We start from the raw sequence: 23,213 nt of genomic DNA, 5'->3' as shown, positions 1-23,213 counted from the left end.
CATCCACTAAAAGTAGTCTTTCTTAGCCAGGAACAGTGGCACATTTCTATAATCCCAGTTCCTGGGGATGGGGTGGCTGAGGCAGGAAGAATACAAGTTTAAGGCCAGCCTGGGCAACTCAGCAAGACCTTATAGCAAAATAACATAAAAAGGGCTGGGGTTGTAGCTGGGTGGTAGAGTGCCCTGGAGTTGAATTCCATGTACCACATACACAAAAGAAGTATTCATTCTTGCCAAGCATAGTGGTGCACACCTGTAATCCCAGAGGCTCAGGAGGCTGAGGCAGGAGGATCAAGAGTTCAAAGCCAGCCTCAGCAACAGCAAGGCTCCAAGCAACTTAGTGAGACCCTGTCTCTAAATAAAATACAAAATGGGGCTGAGTATGTGGTTCAGTGGTTGAGTGCCCCTGAATTCAATTCCCAGTACCTCCCCCACCAATAGTGTTCATTCTTAAATTAACTACATGATTATATTAATTATATGATGTATAATAAGGTGAATGTTAATGATTTTGGGGGGGGGGAGTGGTTACTAGGGAGTGGTTACTAGGGATTGAACCCAGAGATTCTTTACCACTTTACATTCCAAGTCCTTTTTGCTTTTTATTTTGAGAAGGGTCTCACTAAATTGTTGGGGCTGGTGTCAAACCTGCAATCCTCCTGCCTGGGCCTCCCCAGTTGCTGGGACTACAGACAAGCTGCTGTTAATGTGTTGTCATAACCTATACATTTGTTTTTGTGGGAACAACCCTCAGAAATAAAAATGGACCTCCTTGGGGAAGATAAGCAACTTAACACTGAGCTTTTCATGGATGCAGGTAATTTATTTAAAAAACATGAAACCACTGTCGGTCCCAGCACAGTGCTGCCTCCCACCACGCCAGCAGGGGAAGTCTAAGACTCCAGCTAACAGAGCAAAAAGGGCAAGTCCCCAACTGCCATAGCTAATGCCCGGGGCAGCTCATTCTCACCTTCGCTAGACTTCTTGGGCACCTGAAACTTGACAAGAAGCTTTTTCAACTGTTCTCTCACGGTCGCAGCTCTGACAAGACCCTTGTAATTCAGGAAATGTTCCTGGCACCACTGGGAGTTCTTATTGTGCTACAGAACAAGCCAGACAGAGGAACGTTAGGAAAGCACAGGAATGCCCACATGCGGGCAGCACCGCGAGATGACTATTTCCTCTTTCACCATTTGCTCGTGCAACGAGAAAGGATCTTCAGATCATAACTGGCCTTTCCTTTTGTCCCATCTCTCCAAACAGATGCTGACGACCACGTCACGTGACTGCTCTGTGACCTCACTCTCCACACTACAGAGCAAATGAGAGCTGAGGGACAAGCAGAGCTACCTGCACCTGTGTGAGGCAGAACTACCAGAAGGAACTGCTTCCTGTGTCCTTTGCACGGCAACTTTTCTTTGGCAGGTTTCAGTTTATCATTTTACTAAACAACAGGCAAGTGATATGACACTTATCAATGCAGAAATGATCTGCAAACTAGAATTATTTGTCCCTAAAGTATGAATTTTCCATCAATAGTGCTTAATTATCTTCTACATTCTTAAAAGTGATCATGCCTCAGACTAAGCTTTTGCTGTGGGGAATGTTTCTCTAAAATTATGTTCTAAGCTAGGCAGAAAAGAGTTTTAAATTAAAACAAAAAATTTAATTCATAGAAGATTTTCCAAAAAAGCAACCAAAGAATAATGCAATGTCCACCTATATCCATATTCTACTGCTAGAAAAAGCTTCAAATTGGAGATGGTCCATTGTACTCATACAAATAAATTTTAACTAGTTTTAATTTAAGTCTCAATAGAGTTTTTTTTCCTGAAAATCATTCATTAACTGAATGATCTTCCTCAAATCGCTGGTAAAATAAAAATTTGGTTACTTCTCCTCTTCTAAGAAAGTATTTAAGAAACAAATAATAAAAAATGTGAAATATTATTCCCTTTCCTTTATATGCAGTCACTTATTTCATCATTTTCTTCAACTTTAGGTCATTCTTTTGAACAATTTTTAGAGAGAACTTTAAGCTATATTATTTACTCTTCATTGTGTAGAACATTGAAAATAAACTTAAAAATGCCTATTGCTAAATTGGTGCGGCCAATTTGGAAAGCAGTATGGAGATTCCTGGGAAAGCTGGGAATGGAACCACCATTTGACCCAGCTATTGCCCTTCTCGGACTATTCCCTGAAGACCTTAAAAGAGTATACTATAGGGATACTGCTACATCGATGTTCATAGCAGCACAATTCACAATAGCTAGACTGTGGAACCAACCTAGATGCCCTTCAATAGATGAATGGATAAAAAAAATGTGGCATTTATACACAATGGAGTATTACTCAGCACTAAAAAATGACACAATCATGGAATTTACAGGGAAATGGATGGCATTAGAGCAGATTATGCTAAGTGAAGCTAGCCAATCCCTAAAAAACAAATGCCAAATGTCTTCTTTGATATAAGGAGAGCAACTAAAAACAGAGCAGGGAGGAAGAGCATGAAAAAAAGATTAACATTAAACAGGGACAAGAGGTGGGAGGGAAAGGGAGAGAGAAGGGAAATTGCATGGAAATGGAAGGAGACCCTCACTGTTATACAAAATTACATATAAGAGGATGTGAGGGGAAAGGGGAAAAAAAAGCAAGGGAGAGAAATGAATTACAGTAGATGGGGTAGAGAGAGAAGATGGGAGGGGAGGGGAGGGGGGATAGTAGAGGATAGGAAAGGCAGCAGAATACACTAGACACTAGTATGGCAATATGTAAAAACGTGGATGTGTAACTGATGTGATTCTGCAATCTGTATACGGGGTAAAAATGGGAGTTCATAACCCACTTGAATCAAATGTATGAAATATGATATATCAAGAGCTTTGTAATGTTTTGAACAACCAATAAAAAAAAATGCCTATTGCTAAACGGTACGTAGGATGTGAGGATATACACAGATAAATCTTTACCTAAAGGTTTTCTCACGGCAGCTGAGAAGATTCAACCCAAGGCTCTAGTTGCTCTCAGCCTCACTCATCTGGCAGAAAATCTAATGCTGCCTTCCGTGAGACAGGCAGAGCAGGAGACTGGGTCTTCACTGCTGTAGTGCACAGCATACTGGGGTGAGGAAAAGCACCAAGCCATCCCGAGCTCTTTCCACCAATACATCCCAGAACCTCAGGCAGGACGCCCAACCCACTGGCAAGAAATCTAATAGGAAAATAAAGGGGACTGTTGGCCACTCCTCTGCACTAATGTCTGGGATCCTTGCTCCTGGGTCACCCCGAGTGGTGGGTGTATGGGGTTCCCCCTGGCGGAGGTCTGCTTACTTTGATAAACGCTTCATACACATTGAGCATGGTGAGGTGATCGCCCTCTTCCACAGCAAATTTTCGGTGCACCCGCATCTGGAAAGAACAAAGCTCCGTTGAGACGCTGCCTCCTGCAGGTCTCCCTACTGGGGGTGACACTGTGCAACGAACAGCATGTGGCTGCAGATTCAGAAAGGCCTGGCTCACACCATCCTAGCTGTGCCACACCTGAAAGCCCTCAGCTTGGTTATGCACCTTTCTCAGCCTCAATTTCCTTATCTGTAAAATCAAAGAATTAAAACCTTCCATCAAGGTTGCTGTGGGTTAAGATAATTTTCAATAAAGCGCCTAGAATAGGAGGAGGATGCATGTGAGCGTTCTCGCCTCTCTTCTCCTTGGTCCTGCAGGACTCTTCTTTCAGAAACACTCCTCCCAGGCTCCAGGAGGCAGGGGGCGGGCTGCCTGGCTGGCTGGCACATGGCGGACACTCCATAGCCCAGGCCACCACTGATGCACATCCTTTCAGAGCCCATCCCTGAATTCTTTTTGTAAGACCCTGGACAGTGCATTTCGTTCCCCAGGGGCAGTACACTAATGCACACCTTAGCTCCAGAACTTCATCCTTGAACCAAATGTCACATAATCACTCACCTTCCTCCCTTTCTCCCCTCCTTCCTCCCATTCATTAAGAGATTTCCATCAAGTACCTACTAGAGGCCAGGCCCTGTGCTAAGCACCTGGAATACAACAGTGAATAAACAGTGGTGAGAAGGACAACAAACGAAGTAAGTGAGCAAAACACGCAGTCTCTGGATGGCAAGAAGTGGCAGTAGCCTGCTATGCAGTTTTCTCCTTTTGAAAGTGAGTTTGTCCACCCTGAGGCAGGACTGTCACAAAAGTTCATAAATGGACAAACAACCTGAGAAAAAGGACATTACCATCTGGGCACAAAGGCAGGAAGGGTACAGTAGTGTACAGACAAACCGCTGTCAGGGAGGGTGAAACAGGTGTCCTCGCTGCACACCAGACTCTCCCCCTGTGCAAGGTGGCTGCTCTCCCCAGGAAGCGGACTCCAAGTGCACCTGAGTGGCCTCCAGGGGACACCTCCCCTTGGCCAGCTGAGTGCAGTCCAGTGCTTTCCCTCCAGGCTTTCCAGGGCTCACTCGCTCAGCACTACTGCCTGTGCCCTAGGCAGGTCTTGGTGGCTGGATTTTAGCTCCACATGCCCACCTGCAGCACCACCCTGACAGTGCAGCACCTAGAATCAGCCTGCTTGGCACAGGTAACCTGACTGATTATGTCACTAATGTGCCTACTAAGGATTCTGCCAGAGCAGCCTGGATGACAGTTTCCTTGATGGGAACTAATAGTCAGCAGTGCAGTGGTGAGGTCTGGGGCTGTAGACCTTGAAAGCCAACACCGCCAATCCCAGCTGTGCAACCATGAAGGAGTTACCTAACCTTTCTGTGCCTGTATCTTTGAAAGATGATAATAATATCCACCACTGAGGTTTATGGTGAAAATAAAATGAGACTGTGCACATAAAATGCTTAAACACAATGTCAGGCACACGGTAAACACTCAAAATGTGAGCCAGCAACCTCGGCACAGCTCCGTCTTCAGCAGCTTCTGAGTGAGTTTTAACAACAAACACCCCTAGTGAACGAGAATAAGGCGAACAGTGCAGGGGACGTTGGACTTACTGCCTGAGACTTCTGGTTTGAGGGGATCACAAAGACATTCTGGATCTGCATCATGGCTGCAATGCTTAGAATTTCCTGAGAACAGCCAAAATTTCCTGTAAGACAAAAAGCACATTTGATTGCCAACATCTAATGTGTCCACAAGGCATAAAATACATTTTTCCATACATACTGTAAAATGAGACAATATTTTATATGGTCTAATTTTCTGAGTATAAACATGTACAAACTTAAATAAATACTTCACCCTGCCAAGTGGAATGAGGCCCAGCCTCGAGAGATTCTTAGAAAAAAATCTGCTCTGTTACTCGGCAGCTGTGACAGTGAGTGAGGGCTTCGCCACCCGTCAAGGTGGGTCCAGACTGGCCCTGTCACGAAGGGCGCTCAGCTCCATACCCACTCCTTGCTCTCTTACTCGGACACCTGGAAACCTGGCTTCAGCCCGGGGGCAAGTGGGGTGAGGGGGGCAAGGGGGACTGCAGCTGTGGGCTGTAGCCCTCGTGCTGCTTCTCTGCTCCTAGGCCCTTCTGTAAGGTGGTGGCCTCTCAGAAGTGCTCACAAGGGCTCATCTCACCTGGGAAGCCCAAGGCAAAACTAGACCAGGACAGCACCCTGGGCTACTCTGTGGCTCCTGGAACAGAATCTGCAGCAACCAACCCTCTAGGGTGCTAGACAGACCAAACCACACTGCCCGCCCCACCTGCCCGCAGCTTCCCGCCTGATGCACACAATGCCAGGCTTAGAACCTGCTTCTGTATAAGGCCAACCATGGCAACTCGTTTCCCAGCTCTCACCATGCGGGTTGAAATGAATTACACCTTCATAAACAAATTAGACAAAAAAAAGAAAAAGTTCATATCACCTTTCCAGGCAGGGAGGGACAACCTCTACTCTCTAGATGATTCTGGTCTCTACCTAAATAGTGCTCGAGGTTTGACCTTTACACTAGAACTTATGTCCTCACAAAAATCTGAAAGTAGCAGAGAAACTGGAAGCATGTGTACTGCTGTTGTTAGGAAGGCAAATGGTACAGCCACTGTGATAAATAGTACGACAATTCCTCAAAAAATAAATCTGCGTACAGCCATTCTAGGAAATAGTAGGAAGTTCCTAAAGAAACTAGAATTAGAATTGCCATATGATCCAGCAATCCCACGACTAGGTATATACCCCAAAGACTGAAACTGGCATGTAGAAGAGAACTCTTCACTCCCATGTTCATTACAGCAACATTCACATCAGCCAAAATATGAAAGCAATTTAAATGTCCATCAGTGGGTAAATGGATAAAGAAACTATGCTATATACACGACTGAATAGCATACAGCCTTTAAAAATGAAGGAAATTCTGTCATTTAAAGACAACATGAACGGAAATGGAGTATAACATGCTAAGTGAAATAAGCCAGGCACAGAATGACAAACACTATAGAATTGTACTTATGTGTGGAATCTGAAAAAGTCAATCTCATAAAAACAATGAGCAGCCTCCCTCCACTCCTGCTGCCTCCCAGAGGGGCTCTTTAGCAGCCCCGCAGCCAGGCCACCCAGACACACCGAGGCCCTCTCCTCCCACTCTCCACAGCCTTTGCCTCTGCTGACCTCAGCCTGGCCTCCTGCTAGCTCCATGACCCCTGCTCTCTCTCACCAGCTCCTTCGCTGCTCTCCTCAGTCACCTTCTGGGCTGCCTTCCACATCCAGGCCAGGCCAGGCCACAGATGTGCCAGGATGGCATGCTGTGCCCCTGCTCCTCTCAGACCAGGAGAGCAACTGTTACAGCAACTCTGCATCTGAATGCTAGCCCGGACCCCTCAGGCGCCAGCTCAGGCCTGTTTACCCAACTGCCCCAGGCATATTCCTTCAATTCCTCCCCTTTCCTCCATGCCTCTCTTCCACTCGCCAATATCCAGGTATGGATTCCCGAGACCTCCAAGATGTAGACTACTGAGTAAAATAAACCTTACAAGAGCTCAGAGTAAAACAGAAAAGGTCATTTCTCTTCTGTTTCAACATAATCATCTTTTTAAAGGTGAAACTAAATTAAGATGGGGGTTTCCCTCAACCTTTGCCAGCTAATTTGGAGCAGTGAAGAAACAGGAAAATTTGTTCTGTTTGGAGGAAAATCAAACCAAATGAAAAATACCCATATCATTAATGGTCTGGCATCTGCATTAAAGATAACCTTGCTTTGGAAACCCATTCCAGCACACAATCACTCGAGGCTGATCTTCTGTGGGCCAAGCTGAAGATTTTTAAATCAATGGAGAGCTTTTTAATCAGTAATTGGCTATTTCCTCAGAGCGGTATTATAAATATGGAATGAAAATGGACCCCTATCACACCCCAAACAAAAAAAATTAACCAAAATGGATCACAGACCTAAATGTAAGAGCCAAAAACCATAAAACTCTTTAAAGAAAACCTAGGAGTAATGACCAGGGGTTAGGCAAAGTTTACTTTTTGTCTTTGTTCTTCCCCAGGAACAAAGTCAGGACCTCACACAAGCCAAGCCAAACACTTGCTCTACCACTGAGTTGTATCTCCTGCCCCAAGGCAATATTTTCTTAAACATGACACCAAAAGAACAAGACAAAAGAAAAAACAGATAAATCGACCTACACAAAAACCTAAAACTTCTGTATTACAAAACGATACCATCAAGTAAATGAACAGCCAACATACAGAAATGGGGAAAGGAGTTACAATTCACATACCATATAAGAAATCTGTGGCCAGAATACATAAAGAGCTCCTCCAACTCAGTAATAAAAAGACAATAACCCAAGCAAAAATGAGCACAGAATTTGAACCCTTCTCAAAAAAAAAAAATACAGTTAGCCGTTTATATCTGCGGGTTCCATATTCTTGGATTCGATCAACAATGGTTCATAAATATTTAAGAAAAAAATTACATCTATACAAATCATATATAGATTTTTTTTTTCTTACCATTAATCCCTAAAAAATACTGTAGAACAAGTATACAGAGCATTCACATTGTGTTAGGTATTATGAGAACCTAGAGAGGATGTGAAATACACAGGAGAGTGCGCACAGGTCATATGCAAACACTGCATCACTTCACATAAGACTGGAGTATCCATAGATATTGGCATCAGAGGGGGTCCTAGAATCAATGCCCAGGGGATACCTATGGGATGAGACACATTGTATACAAATGGCAAATAAGCAAATAAAAACATACTCAATATCATGAGTCAGAAGGGAAATGCAAAACAAAACCACTAGATACCATTCCCTACCCATTAGGAAAGCTATGATACAAAAGACAAAGGGTAACAAGCACTGGCAATATGGAAAAACTGGACTCTCACACATAGTTGGGAGAATGCCCAGCAAAAAATCTGTAGGCTTGCCAGGAGCAGTAGTGCACGCCTATAATCCCAGCAGCTCCAGAAGCTGAGCCTGGAGGATGGTGATGCAAAAGCAAGGTGTTAAGCAACTCAGCAAAACCCTGTCTCTAAATAAATTACAAAATAGGGCTGGGGATGTGGCATGGAGGATCCTTTAAAGATATAATGTTAAACAAAATAAGCTAGACACTATATAGTTCTATTTGTGTGAGATTCCTAGAGGAGCTGAATCCTCAGAAACAAGAAGTAGAACAGGAGTTAGTGTTAATGGGTAAAGATTCAGAGGGGAGGACAGAAGAAAGTCCACAAATGGCTGGTGCTGACGGCTGCATACTAATGTGAACGTACCCAGCGTCTCAGAACTACATACCTGAAAATGGTTAAAGTGGCAAATTATCTCTTCCTTATTGTTGATGCTGTCTAACCACCACTGGACGCTCTTCCTCAGGGTGCACAGAATTTAGGGAAACAACTCCTCTGACAATCAAAATAAAATCAACATAAGTTGTCGGGGTCTACCCACCTGACTCAAGCAGCATTTTGGCGAACATGGGATTCAAAGGAAACTCTGCTATTCTCAGGCCAAGTGGTTCAGTTAAACGACAGTCTTTGTCTAGACCTGCCAAAAGAAGAGAACAAAAGATAGCAGAAAGCATGTACCCTTGTGTTGGGAGATGCACACTTGTTGAGAGAATAAAAAATGATGAATGCTAAAAATGGTACCCAATAGATGACTCTTGCACTATTCAGTCTGACAGCAGAGTGCTGTTCTATCAAAAGAAGAAAAGATCTCCATGGAGTTCCTAAATCCCCAGTTTTTAAAAAACTGCTGCTTATAATGACTTCTATTCAAGGACTTTATTTATAAAGAAAATGGCCTTGCTCTACCACTGAGTTGTATCTCCTGCCCCAAGGCAATATTTTCTTAAACATGACACCAAAAGAACAAGACAAAAGAAAAAACAGATAAATCGACCTACACAAAAACCTAAAACTTCTGTATTACAAAACGATACCATCAAGTAAATGAACAGCCAACATACAGAAATGGGGAAAGGAGTTACAATTCACATACCATATAAGAAATCTGTGGCCAGAATACATAAAGAGCTCCTCCAACTCAGTAATAAAAAGACAATAACCCAAGCAAAAATGAGCACAGAATTTGAACCCTTCTCAAAAAAAAAAAAATACAGTTAGCCGTTTATATCTGCGGGTTCCATATTCTTGGATTCGATCAACAATGGTTCATAAATATTTAAGAAAAAAATTACATCTATACAAATCATATATAGATTTTTTTTTTTCTTACCATTAATCCCTAAAAAATACTGTAGAACAAGTATACAGAGCATTCACATTGTGTTAGGTATTATGAGAACCTAGAGAGGATGTGAAATACACAGGAGAGTGCGCACAGGTCATATGCAAACACTGCATCACTTCACATAAGACTGGAGTATCCATAGATATTGGCATCAGAGGGGGTCCTAGAATCAATGCCCCAGGGATACCTATGGGATGAGACACATTGTATACAAATGGCAAATAAGCAAATAAAAACATACTCAATATCATGAGTCAGAAGGGAAATGCAAAACAAAACCACTAGATACCATTCCCTACCCATTAGGAAAGCTATGATACAAAAGACAAAGGGTAACAAGCACTGGCAATATGGAAAAACTGGACTCTCACACATAGTTGGGAGAATGCCCAGCAAAAAATCTGTAGGCTTGCCAGGAGCAGTAGTGCACGCCTATAATCCCAGCAGCTCCAGAAGCTGAGCCTGGAGGATGGTGATGCAAAAGCAAGGTGTTAAGCAACTCAGCAAAACCCTGTCTCTAAATAAATTACAAAATAGGGCTGGGGATGTGGCTCAGTGGCTGAGTGCCCCCGAGTTCAATCCCCAGTACCACACCCCGAAAAATCTGTATGTCAATGTGCAAAGCATTATTATTCATACTAGCCAAAAACAGGAAACAACATAAATGTCTATCAGCTAATAAATGGATAAAAATTTTACATGGCTTATCCATACAATGGAATACTATTCAGCAATAAAAATGAACGAAGGACTGATATATCCTACAACATGGATGAGCCTTAGAAACATACTGAATGAAAGAAGCCAATCATAGAAGACCTCATATATGATTCCATTGATGTAAAATGTCCAGAATATGCAAATCTAGAGAGATAAATTAGTAGTTGCCTGGGACAGGGGAGTAATGGAAATGGAGACTATGTGCTAACGGATATAAGGTTTCTTTTCTGAGTTATGAAAGCATTTTAAAATTAGACTGTGGTGAAGAATGCATTACCCTTTGAGTATATCAAAAGCTACTGATTCATACACTGTAAATGACTGAAAGGTATGGTATATAAATCACACCTCAATAAAGTCATTTTTAAAAAAAGAAATATGAAAATATACCTGAGGGGGGAAAAAACCCACTAAAATTTAATAACCAAACTGGATGGCAGCCATGTGGGGCACCCTTCCTGAAGATGAGTTCAAGTTATGATTTTTCTCCATCTTCAGGTACAAAACAACGTTCTCAGATAAGCAAATAGAGGCTCCTCTGTAACAGACTATTTCCTTCCCAAACAATTCCCCTGACTGGTGATCTCCCCGTTCCCCAAGGAAACTCCAGGAACAAAGTACAGGAATATGGGAAAGAAACACTGAGACCCAGCTTTCAGGATGAGGTAGGGGCAGGAAGAAAAGTTCCAAGGAGGTACCCTCTGCCCTCTGCTAGAGAATCACTCATCTCTGATGTCTCTGAGGAGTGTGGCCCTGGTGATAGTCACCTAGCTGCTATGTACTAGAATGCTTTATAAATTGTCATAATCTAATTATGATCCCAACTTCTATCTCAGTAGAGTGTCATGAAAAAGATAACACAAATGAGGAGGATCCACCCCGTTCCTGAAGATACTAGGAGCGCCAGAGTGAATGCAACAGACTCCATCCTGGGGGAACACACGTAAGAGAGAAAGAGGCATACCTCCCAGAGCATAGAGTAACTCCAAAGCTTGAACCATCGACTGTGCTGGAGGGGGCTGTAAAACACATAAAAGTCCTCCTGAATTAATTTCTCTGGGCAAGGAACAGAAAGATGTGAGCATTTCCTATTCAAATCCACTTTCCCTCTAGCATGTCCCATTCCTCCCAGTCTCCGTGCTTCTGTTCCTGCTGTTGGCGCCCCTTGAATGTCCTTCCAGCCTTCCTGGCACCCTCGGTACTGCTTGGCCTTTAAGGCTCAGCTTGATTAATAAACAATTCCCCTGGCAGCCCTTCCCCAGCTTCCCTTCCCCGAGGTGATGGTCCCTAACTTAAACTACCTCTTCGTTTTCCCTAAATACTCCTCAGACATTGCTACTGTTTACTTCACAGTCTTGACATTCTCCTGGGAGCCCCAGGATACAGCAGTGCTCATAGACGATTTATTTTTGCATCACCCAGAGGCAAAGCCTATGGAGGGTTAAAAACATTTGTTGAATTTGCATTTTTGATAACAAACAGGAATGCTGGATGATCAACAGTTAAGCAGAGCTGACAGTGTGACTCTCCGCCTGATTCTCTAGATCCTAACCTCCTTCTGTCCTCTTTACTGAGCACCTACAACGTGCCAGGCATCATTATTTCTTCTCTCCAAATTATGTGGTTTTGAATAAGTCAGGTAATAAAATTATACTGCTTTTCAAACTGCATGGCTTTTCTTCTAGATGCATTCAGATAACAAATGTATTTTAAGCATCACATTGTTTAAGCTCAATGTTATAGATGAGGAAAGTGGAAGACATTTGAACAAGGTCACACAGGCAGTTTGTGGCAAAGTCAGAAGCTAAGTTCAGGTTTCATGTTTTCCATTTTACCTCATCCACTTTGTTTGCCAAAGTCAAACTTCTAAAAGCTCAGGTGCACAAACCACAAAGGTGTGGACCAAACTGCAAAGAGGGCACTCCACAGACCACTGGGAGCAAATCATGTAACTGGCCCACTGCCTCTCCTCATCCTATGACATCTTTTTCTTCAAAGAGGCAAAATGCACAGTTCACAAATGCAGGAGCTTAAACCTTCTAGGGATCGTTAATACTGAGGTTATATTAATAGGAATAGCGAAGCTCTGATCCAGGCTCTGAACAATTACAGAAACAAGGTTCTCTTGACTCCTTTCAACTCTGACCCTATTTCAAATCACTTACCATCAATCGAAAAAACTTACTCCCCAGACCCCACAAAAATCATTTCAAAAGTATTTTCATCTAAATGAACATTCACTGGTACTCCTCTAGGACTTCATCTGATTTGGGATCACAGCAACCACAGTTTTAATATATTTGGAATTACTGTGCATGTATAATTTGTTTGTTTTTCTCATGTTTTCCTTGTTTCTTATACCCACAAGACGCCCCACTAACTACTTGGGATAGCTGCCTAATAGGCATTTTGGTCATACTCCATCAAGAAGTCAGTTTTCCCATTACTGGGCAAATGAGTGCTTCTCGTTTTTCACTTTTCTAATTAACATTCCTAAACATATAAAATTACATGTATCCTGTGATTGCCACTGTAAAAACACAGTTTCAGGAGAATGCAGCCAGAAAGGAATGAATAAAAATAAATCCGTGTGTGTGTTTTTATTTTTCAATCATCCAAAAGTTTTATTATGATTTCATTATCTATACTTTTAAATTTTGATATAAAATAGTGCTAAAAACATTATCATCTAGGTAAGCATTTTTTTCTTCTTTCAAATTACTTTCTCAGGAGAAACTTCCATGGGAAAAAATAGCAGGCATTTCCATGGTTCATAAAATATTGTCAGAAAGTACCTCCCAAGGATCAAAACAGAACATAAAACCATCAGCAATACACAGGGCATTGACTCTGCCAAATTGTTGTTAGCTCTGGATTTCATCATTTTTCTTAATAGTTGATCATTTAATTAGTGTAAAATCGGGCTTTGTAGCTACATCTTCCATGGAGGAGAACATGTCTTTATGTCAATTTATAATTTGTGCTGCTTCCTCCCCTTAACTTATCCTTTATTGGATATTTGATTTATTCAAAATGAATGCATTTTGAAAACTCTTGGTATTTCTTTAAGACACTGATAAGTCATTTCTGCCATTATGTTTTCCTTTAATCTTAGATATGGGACTTTTCCTAAGGTTATATTTGCATACACTGTTCATCTTTTCTTTATAGTATCTTATCCTATACAGCAGTAGTCAAGGGAACATTTATTCTGTGCTTACGGTGAGCACACAATAGCTTCTTTGAGGAGCTGGGATTTGTTGGGGTTTTTTTTTTTTTTTGCTATCCAAAATCCAGACTTGTCACACCATAAACCATGATAGCCAGGATGGAACAAATGAGTGAACATGTGAGTCCTCAACCACAGAAGTCCTCTAGGAAAATACTCATGAATGTCTACTAACTAACCTAGTAGAAATCATGAGGATGAAGACAGAAGGTTTTATTTTGGTTATATTTAGAATGTCTGCACATTTAAAAAAAAAAGTCAAATAAAAAATACTGGCAAAAAATGTTACAAACAAAGGTTGATGTCTTTAATGAACTCTTGAATAATTCCATAATCCTAGCAGACAAATGACTTAAAAATTCTGATTAGCTGGGTTCAATGGCACATGTCTATAATCCCAGCTACTAAGTAGGCTGAGGCAGGAGGATCAAAAGTTCCAAGCCAACTGGGCAGCTTAGAGAGAACCTGTCTCAAAATTAAAAGAGCTAGGGTAAAATTCAGTGGTAGAGCACTTGCCTAGCATGGTCAAGGCCCCAAGTTCAATTCCAGTACTACCAAGAAAAAAAGAAATAAAACTGGCCAGTAATTTTTTTTTAATCTATGAGAAAAAAAAAAAAATTAGTGGTAAAAATAATAACCTCCGTCTCCCTCTCCCTCCCTCCCCTTCCCTCCCTTTTTACCTCTCTCCAATCACATTAGCAAAACTCTAAAATTTAGACAATGACCCAGCATGATCAGGGCACCACATACCAGGCCTGCTGGAGCCCATGCCAGTACAGCCATCTGGCCAGGTATCCACAGTTACAAAGGACTATGGACCTTTGGCCCAGCATTCTCAGCAACCTGGCTTAGGAAATCAAAAATCAGCCATAGGGTCTTCCCTACAATTCTTCCAAAACCTTCTTGGCTTCCCCAGTTGCAATACTCTTGATCATGCAGGACTATCCATGAACCCACTGTCCTGGACCCTTCACCCTTCCTTACCTGGTGGAAAACCCTGCTTAGGTCTCAGATTTCACCCCAGGACTAAAGGGGCAGGGAGTTCTTCCTTTGTCTCTCAGAGCACAGGGCACATTGCTCTGTAATTTACCCACTTATGGGTCTCTCTCCCCCAGCAGACAAGAACTGGAATTACCAACAAACTAAGTGTGGCTGCTTGTCTCATCACCTCCCCCATACCCTGCTTTGGACCTTGAGCCAAATTAGCCCCAACACTTAAGCTGAGTGGGAAAAAGAAAGATGGCATGGTCTTCACAACATGCCAGCATCCCCCTGAAAGCCCCCCACACAGAAGATCGGACTTACCGACATGAAATGAAACCTGAGGACGTTGTCAATCCCTAGCGCCTTCAGCTGCAGGATGACAGGGGCCAAATTGCTCCGCTGCATCTCAGGAACAGTAGACTGAGGCAACTTGTCGAAGGCTTCCTCTGAGGATAGTAAATCAGAACAGTCAGGGATCCAATGTGACAGCCAAATGCAATCACATGCCAAAGGGACAGACTTCCTTTTCTACCTTGATCAAGAATCTCCAGGATTCTGAGACCAGATGCACATGACCTTGTAACGCAAGGTTTTTATATTTACAAAAGACCCTTCTATTTAAAAAAAAAAAAAAAAAACTTTAGATACTACATTCTAACAATACTCCTTTATAAAAATTTGTCCTTTTACTTTAGAATGTTGTTTTTCAAATGCTTTTTCTGAGAAAAATATCAAAGCAGCAAGTATTTGCTGAAATCACTATTGTTACCCAGTTATCGTCATCTCTTGGGTAGAGAATGTCAAGGAGGCAAGAACTGCACATATAAGCAAAGAGCGATTTTAAAATAAATCACCAAAACTGCATCCAGAATACAACAAATGACTGAATTTATAAAAAGTAAAAATTGTCCAAATCTAATTTTTTAAATCAATAAGCAAAAAGCACAATGTCACACCCAGAATCCAATGTTGACCCAAATAGATTAATGAATAGATTAATGAATGCTTACATGCCCCATAGCAACAAAAGATGACCTAAGGCAGGAAAAAGTACTTCGTGGCACAGATATCCTACACTAGGAGGGGCAGGAAAAGAAGTGGGAAGGAAGAGACTTAGGAAGGCCTTTTATAACAACTAGACAAAAGGGTACAGGGAAAGAGGCAGAGGAGATTAAATTATTTTTGTGTATATACAGACAATGCTCCACCCACAAAACCCTCCCACATCAGTCAACATTTTAACAGATGTACACCCTTCTTAAACACCACGGTGGCCCAACCTCCATTTAGACCATAAAGCTTTAGTGAACTAGGGGAAAAAACAAAATGAAGCAAAAGGTGATATGAAGAAATAGCACAAAAGGTTTTCCTTGAGAAGACAGACAACCAAAAGTCTAAGGACGGTGATATAAGTTGCCATATGCATGGGTCTACCCAGGAAGTTGTGGATCCCGAGCAACAGCAGAAGTTCCAAGCAGATACTAGTTTCAAAAGCATCTTGGATACAGTTTTTTGGCAGGAGAAATAAACTTCCCAAATACACTATTCTGGCAAGGGAAAAACAATCATCAGATGAGAGGCTGGCCCTGCTCGGGGGCCGCTCACAGGAAGCAGGTGCATCCTCAGAGGTCAGTGGTGCTCAAGCTGTGGTGAGGCGCCTAGGCCAGAAGCCACAGGCCGACCCCTAGAACAGCATCAGTGACAGGAAGGGGCCTGGACCAACACCTGACTGCTCTGCAAGGAGGAACAGATTAGGTCCCATCAAGGGGTCCTCCAAAGAGAAGCGGAGGCTTGGGGAAAGAGGAAAGAATGGTCACCAGAGAAGGCTCTAGAGGAGCCCCATAAGGAGTTGTCACTGAGGGGACTTCGGGGCTAAAGAGGTTTTGCTGGGCAAAAAGGAAAAAGCCCAAGGAAAGGCATCCGAGGTCTGAGTAGCGGATGCAGGAAGCAGAGGGCACATCCAAGAAGAGTGCAGTTCAGCTGAGAAGCCATGTTGAGCAGATGCAGATGGTGAGTGAGAGGAGATAAGCTGAGGAAGAGTTCTGGAAGGTTCAGAAAACTGTAAGGTCTGTGAGAGGTGTGCTGCCTAAAAGCTACACTCTGGAAGCCTGAACGCTGGACACTGTGCACTTGTTACTACCCAGTGGCCCCTCCCCAACACCACTTCCACTGAAACGCCATGCAAAGGGACTCGATGATCTTTCACCTAAATCCACCTGAATACCTCTAGTCCACACTCTATTACATGATTTCTTTGGCACAAGAGATGGGTGCTGACCATGACTCTTTCAGAGTAATCTGAGCCAGGCATGGTGACACACACCTATGATCCCAGCAATTCAGGAGGCTGAAGCAGAAGGATCTCAAGTTCCAGGCCAGCGAGGCAACTCAGTGAGACCCTGTCTCTAAAAAATAGAAAGGGAAGAACATCCCTGGGTTTGATACCCAATACCATCGACAGGGAGGAGGGAGGAAGGGAGGGAGGGAGGAAGGGAGGGAGGGAGGGAGGGAGGGAGGGAGGGAGGGAGGAAGGAAGGAAGGAAGGAAGGAAGGAAGGAAGGAAGGAAGGAAGGAAGGGCGGGAGGAGGAAGAAGTAACTGAGTTCCTTAAAAAACTAAACATGAAATTACTATATCACCCTGCAAAAAACAAAAGAATTAAAAACAAGTTCTCAAGTACATGTACATGCATCTCACAGCAGCACTACTCAAAACAGCCAAGGTGGAAACAGCCCAGATGTTTACCAACTGATGAATGAATAAACAAACAAATGGTTGGTTTTCCATACAATGGAATATTATGCAATCATAAAAAGGAATGACAAATGGCATACATGCTACAATGTAAACGGCCTTTGAAAACATTGCACTAAAGAAGTCAGACACAGAAGATCACGTATTATATGAAGGTCACATGCTGTATGAAGGTCGCATATTGTATGACTGTATTTATATGAAATATCCCAGATAAATCCATGGAAGTAGAACACAGATTGGCAATTGCCAGGGATAGGAGGCCAGGAAGAATGGGGAGAAATTGCTTAAGTAAGGGTTTTCCACTGGAGGGATGGAAATGTTTTGAAACTAAACAAAAGGAGAGGTTGCATATACTGTTCACTCTAAAATGGCTGACTTATGTAAATTTCACCTGAATAAAATTTAAAATATATAAGATTATATATAAATATAGATACATTCTTGAAACTTCCTCCTCCTCTGCATTTCAGGGTGCCTTTTCATCCTGGTCTTTGCCCACTCCAATCAGGCTTTCTTAGCACCTTCAGGGGTTGTCTGTACCTCTCTGGCCTCGGTTTTGCCTGTGATGCTCCACATCCCCTTCCTCCCCTCCCAGTACTTATATATCCCATTCCCTTTGCCTGGAGTGCTGAAATCTTTTTTCTAAGACCTCCCATTTACTTGGATAAATACTTGGTTTCCAATAAGGTCAGGTCCAAACACAACCTTAGTTGTGAAGCACTTTCCAGTTCCCCAGCAAAAAAAAACAAAAAAACACGAGCCCTTCTCTGTTTCCAAGAGTCCCTATTCTCTACAGTAATCATACCACACCTTAACATGCTAATCTGTTAGTGGGTCTGTCTCCACCACCAGATTGTCCACCATGCGGCCACAAGCCTAATTCCACGGAGCCCTCGATTCCCAAGCCTCAACCCCATGTCCAGCATGCAACCGAGGCTCTGTAAACATTTGCTAAAAGAAAGAAGGTCGGGGTATAGCTCAGGGTGGAACACTTGCCTAGCACATTCAAGGCCCTGGGTTCCATCCCCAAAACCAAAAAAGAAAATAAGGAAAGACAAAATGACATCAAGAACTGAATAAGGATGATAGGAACCAGAAAGGAAGAGAAGCAATAAATGGCAAAGCTACAACCTTCAGACCTGGGCAGCAACAGTAGGGGATAGGGGAAGGAGGAGGGACTCAGTAATGATTGGCCAAGTCTGCACAAGGGAAGAAGAAAAAGATCTCAGTACCACTCCCCTCAAAAGCAAAGAGTAGAAAGGGAAGGAGCAGCTCTAGACACATCGTTTTTGGTTAAAGCTGTCTCCAAGCTGGGAAGAAAGCTCTTAAGGGCAGGGGTGTCTGGATCAGAATTTTAATTTTGCTCCCTCACAGCCTAGCACAGTACAGGGCATAGAGCAGGAGTTTACCAACTATTTGTATTCTGTGACCGGGTCTTGGATAGAGCTTTCATCCTAGCTCTGCAAGATGGAATGGGACCAAGGTGAGGTCCCACAGGATTCAGGGACCTCAGAATAAGAAAAAAGCACATTAAGTTAAGAGAAAGGTGAGAAAGACCAAACCTGAGACGTAAAATCCATAGAGTCACATGGCCACAGAAGGGCCTGGGCCCCAATCCTAAGTTAGAACGGGATGGAAAACAGGCGGTGACTTGCTGGGCCAGCTTTAGCCAATGGGGAAGAGTAAAGAAGCGCTATGCTTAGGGCGAGGAAGGTGGCGGGGGCCAGATCACAGGGTGTCCAGGCAGGGAGGGCTGGATTTTACATGCGTTCTGCCACAGGGATAAACATTTACTACGTTATCCAAGGCCCAGGCTAACTATGAGAGTCAAAAACCCTTAAGGGGAGTCGCACTAACCTGTATAAAGGCGGTAACACTTTCCAGAGCGGTTGCGCCCACCGCGTCCTGCGCGCTGGTTGGCTGATGCCTGGGACACAGGAACCACCACCAAGCATTCTATAGCCGTCCTGGGATTGTAGGCCCGCAGTTTCACAAAGCCACAGTCGATCACATACACAATGCCACCGATTGTAATGGAGGTTTCTGCCACATTGGTGGCCACTATCACCTAAGTCCCCCACAGAAAGAAGAGTAAGAAGGAAAGCCGTTGATTCTTTTCACTGTAAACAAACTTAAAAATCCTAAACATGTAATGATATTTCAAATCAGGATCTGTGAAGCAGTTGAGATACTAGACAGAGCAGCAGTTTCAGAGTTGGGAGCCCTGGGCTGAAATCCTCCCGAATCCTGGGTCCCTGGAGAAGCTCCTTGACCTCCTGAGCGCTGGTTCCTCACTTACATAATGACAATTACCACGTCCCCCGGGGTTGCTGAGGGATTAAATAACAATACATATATCCAGTGATAGAACCTAATACTGGGCACATGGTATCTATCAACGTTAGTTTTTCTCTTTCACACAGCATAAGTAAATCTCCGTCTCATCCAGGTATATTCACTGATTTGCTCACATTATAACTAGTTTCTGAGGGTCTGCACTTGACCAGGCACTATCCAAGATGCAGGGGATATATGATGGGCAAGATAATCAAGGCCCCACTTCTCCAGCAGTTTAGTGATGGTGTTTGGGATGGAAATACAGCAAGAAGAGAACTTCAAAAAATGACACAAAAAAACCACAACCCAGCAGTGTAACATGCTGGGGTACATAACGTTTATATTATACTAACAAGGCATGCTACTTTGGAATGGAGGGCCAGGGAGAGCCCTCTGAAAGACGACTTTGACTGAGGCCTGAGTAACAGGAAGCAGCCAACTCTACAGAGATGCAAGTAGAAGCTACAGTTCAAAGGAAGGAGTAGCCACCAATATGACCAGAACACAGAGCAAGTACAGGATGAGCTTGGGGACAGAGGCAGGGCCCAGGTCACGTGCAATCTCTGGGCCAGTGAGGTACTTTCTCATTTGTTACAAGTACACTGGGAACTAGTGGAGGGTTTAAGCAGCAGAGGACATGTAGATCATCACACTGGGAACTTTTTTCAAGCACTTTTCATTTTATAAAATCACTTTATAAAAAAATCTTCCTAACATTTTTATATATTAGAGTTTTATACTATAAAACCATTTATCACAAAGTTTTTATTATTTGTTTTACAGCTACAAATATTGAGACTAATGTTAAGTAACTTATCCTGAGGTGCACAAGTAACTCAGGGGATCCAAGCCTCCTGCTGGTTGGCTGCTATCCGCGTTTGCCTGGGCGACTCCAGTTGCTCCCTCTCAAAGGCCAAAAGGCTGGGCACCCTGTTCCAAGTGGCCTGATCAGCAAGGCCTCCACACACCACCCCCACCAGCTTTGTTCTCTACCACCTGCTGGGCATTCCTCACCTAATGGAAGGCAAAGGACTGTAAAGCCCTGTGGGTGAGGAGCAGGAGTCACACTGGCTGATGGCCAGCTCCCTCTAATCAATGCTGCTTCCCACCACACCCTCCCCAACCCAATTTCAAGCCACTCCTTGAATTAATTGATTTAAGCTTGGCTCTACAGGTAAACTGATACTCAAAACAAGTGGTTCAGAAACTATTGGTAGTGACTTATCTATTGTTCCTAACTGACCACAAGCCAACAAGACAGATCTTTAAGCCAAGGCAGATTCCTGCCCATGGGAATTACCAGGCAGGCAGAAGAGAAGTGAAGAGAAGTCACCTGCTCTAATAATTACTTTCAGAGTGACCCTCTGTGGAGCTCGTTTAGAAATCTTCACATTATTTACTATAACATGGTCTAAAATTCCGAAAGAAATTTTCCTATTTAGTAAGTTTCACTTCAATGTAAAAGAAAAATCCTTGCAGTATATGACAAAGTACTAGTATGACTATAGATGGTCGCAGACACCCTTGGTCATCAGGGTAGTCTCACCTTTCTGACACTGCGTGAGACCCTTTCAAACACTTTCATTTGCTCAAAGGAAGGCAGACCTGCATACATGGGGAGAACCCGGAGGTGCTTCTTCATTCCAGTGCGAGCGAGGGCCCGGGCCTGCTCGATCAGCATTGACACGACAGTTTCCACCTCTTCCTAAACATTGAACCACACACCAAAGAAACAGATCAACATGAAGCATGTCATTTTATCACACTGAAAAACAATGAAAGTTGGAGTCAGAATTTTAATTTTGGTCAGATTCATGAATTTTGGTGATACCACATTCTACTTGGGACGGTATTTGAACAAATGCTAGAACAACAGTGCCAGAGGGGTAAAAATTTGAAACTATAATATTAATCACTAAAACTAAACTACCTGTAGTTAATAGGAACATTCCCGATAAATTAAAACAATGACAATTTTACTCAGTTTTATGGACTGAGAAAATAAAGCCTTCCGTGAAAAGGTCAAGTTATGGCCTATAAAATCATGAGCTTTTCCCAGAAAAGACTACTAACTGCAGAAAATGTTTGGCAGTGGAGAAGTTCAGAGCTGGAGGGTAGTTCTGAATAGTGTTACATCCTTGAGGGAGGACTTGGACTTATTCAGTTGTTTTTCCAGCAAGATAGCCACTGACCAACTCCAGGATGAGTTATAAAGGTGTCACCAGAAAAAAGGCACACAGTGGCAACATGCATGCAGCAAGATGCACATGTTAACATAAAATCCTGGCCAACAAAACAGCCACTGACTCAATTATCTAACTAATCAGCTAATACATTTAACATACACTTAACCCTCTGCAGACAGAACAGGGAAGAGCTAATGATTCCCTGACAATCCAGTTGATAGATAACCCAACAATTTTTTATACAGCTAAGTAACTGCAAAATACAATGAGTCAGGTGCAATTATACAGGCCTACAATCCCAGCTATTTGAGAGGCTGAGGCAGAAAGATTGAAAGTTCCAGTCCAGCTTGGCGCAACTTAGTGAGATTGTCTCAAAATAAAACATAAAAAGGGCTGGAGTTACACGTCAGTGGTAGTGCCCCTGGGCTCAAGCCCCAATACCACCCCCCGCCAAAAAAAGGGAAACATGAAAAAAATGGCTAAGCAGGAAAGTAGCAGGGCTCTACATTAATTCATGTGTTGCCTTAACATGTCTGTTCCTCAGGCCTGATGGAATTACCTGGCCAGTAAGAAAGGCTAGTATGTCTCCATCTCCCTCTGTCTGGTGAATTTTTACCACAGTTTCCACAGTTGATTTGATATAATCTGGAACAGGACTGAAAAGACATTGACATAAACTCATCACTAGAATATGCTCATTAATTATAGATCAATTACCTTATAATCTGGCAACAAAACCTCCTGAAAGTAAGTTTGGGCCTGCCCAACAAGTAATTAGTATGTGGATAAATAAAAACAAACATTCACTCTTTTTTACGCACTTTTTTTTGTGTAATCCATAATTACACAAAAGCTATGATTTTTAGCTATACTTGCAAACAAATAAAATTGATACAACATGCATACAGATGTGCTGTCTTAATGTACAAAGATGCCAGGCCAGGGAAAACCTGGGGCTGTGGCTCCAAAGCTGAAGCCCACCCTCTCCCTGGCTCATTTTCCCTTCTAGCCACGGGCAGCACATATGGGTCAGGTAGGCTAAGATGTATGTGCTCTCCAGCTACAGCAACTCCGAAGTCAAGTTCACAACTCTCTTAACACTCATTAGGCCAGGCCCTTGGTCAGTTTGCCCAATTAGGACCAAGAATTACAATGGCTCCTTTTCTGTTCAAGGGGGGATCCTCCCAAAATTGTCAATCAGGCCTTCTTACTAAGGATGTAGAGTGGACCCAGATCACCGTAGTACCCTCAGTGACAGGCATCCGTGTAAACCCCAGTTC

The 23,213-nt window shown here is 42.9% G+C and overlaps 1 protein-coding gene across 2 annotated transcripts in view; it reads right to left on the bottom strand.

Moving 5' to 3' along the window:
• Positions 1-23,213, bottom strand: part of Dhx35 (DEAH-box helicase 35) — a 72,222-nt gene that overhangs the window by 13,844 nt on the left and 35,165 nt on the right. For both annotated transcript variants that reach the window (XM_027945320.3, XM_071608921.1), the window contains exons 10-18: positions 22,493-22,589; positions 21,294-21,452; positions 19,268-19,478; positions 14,976-15,100; positions 11,406-11,460; positions 8,918-9,013; positions 5,021-5,115; positions 3,336-3,413; positions 971-1,100 (exon numbers count right to left, since the gene is read on the bottom strand). In XM_027945320.3, the coding sequence (XP_027801121.2) occupies positions 971-1,100; positions 3,336-3,413; positions 5,021-5,115; positions 8,918-9,013; positions 11,406-11,460; positions 14,976-15,100; positions 19,268-19,478; positions 21,294-21,452; positions 22,493-22,589 (1,046 nt within the window). The remainder of the gene's footprint in view (positions 1-970; positions 1,101-3,335; positions 3,414-5,020; positions 5,116-8,917; positions 9,014-11,405; positions 11,461-14,975; positions 15,101-19,267; positions 19,479-21,293; positions 21,453-22,492; positions 22,590-23,213) is intronic.

The sequence above is a fragment of the Marmota flaviventris genome, chromosome 2 (genome assembly GCF_047511675.1).
Source record: "Marmota flaviventris isolate mMarFla1 chromosome 2, mMarFla1.hap1, whole genome shotgun sequence".
In the NCBI taxonomy this organism is placed as follows: domain Eukaryota; kingdom Metazoa; phylum Chordata; class Mammalia; order Rodentia; family Sciuridae; genus Marmota; species Marmota flaviventris.
The sequence above is the reverse complement of the archived record's forward strand: the minus strand, read 5'-3'. Positions and strand labels throughout refer to the sequence as shown.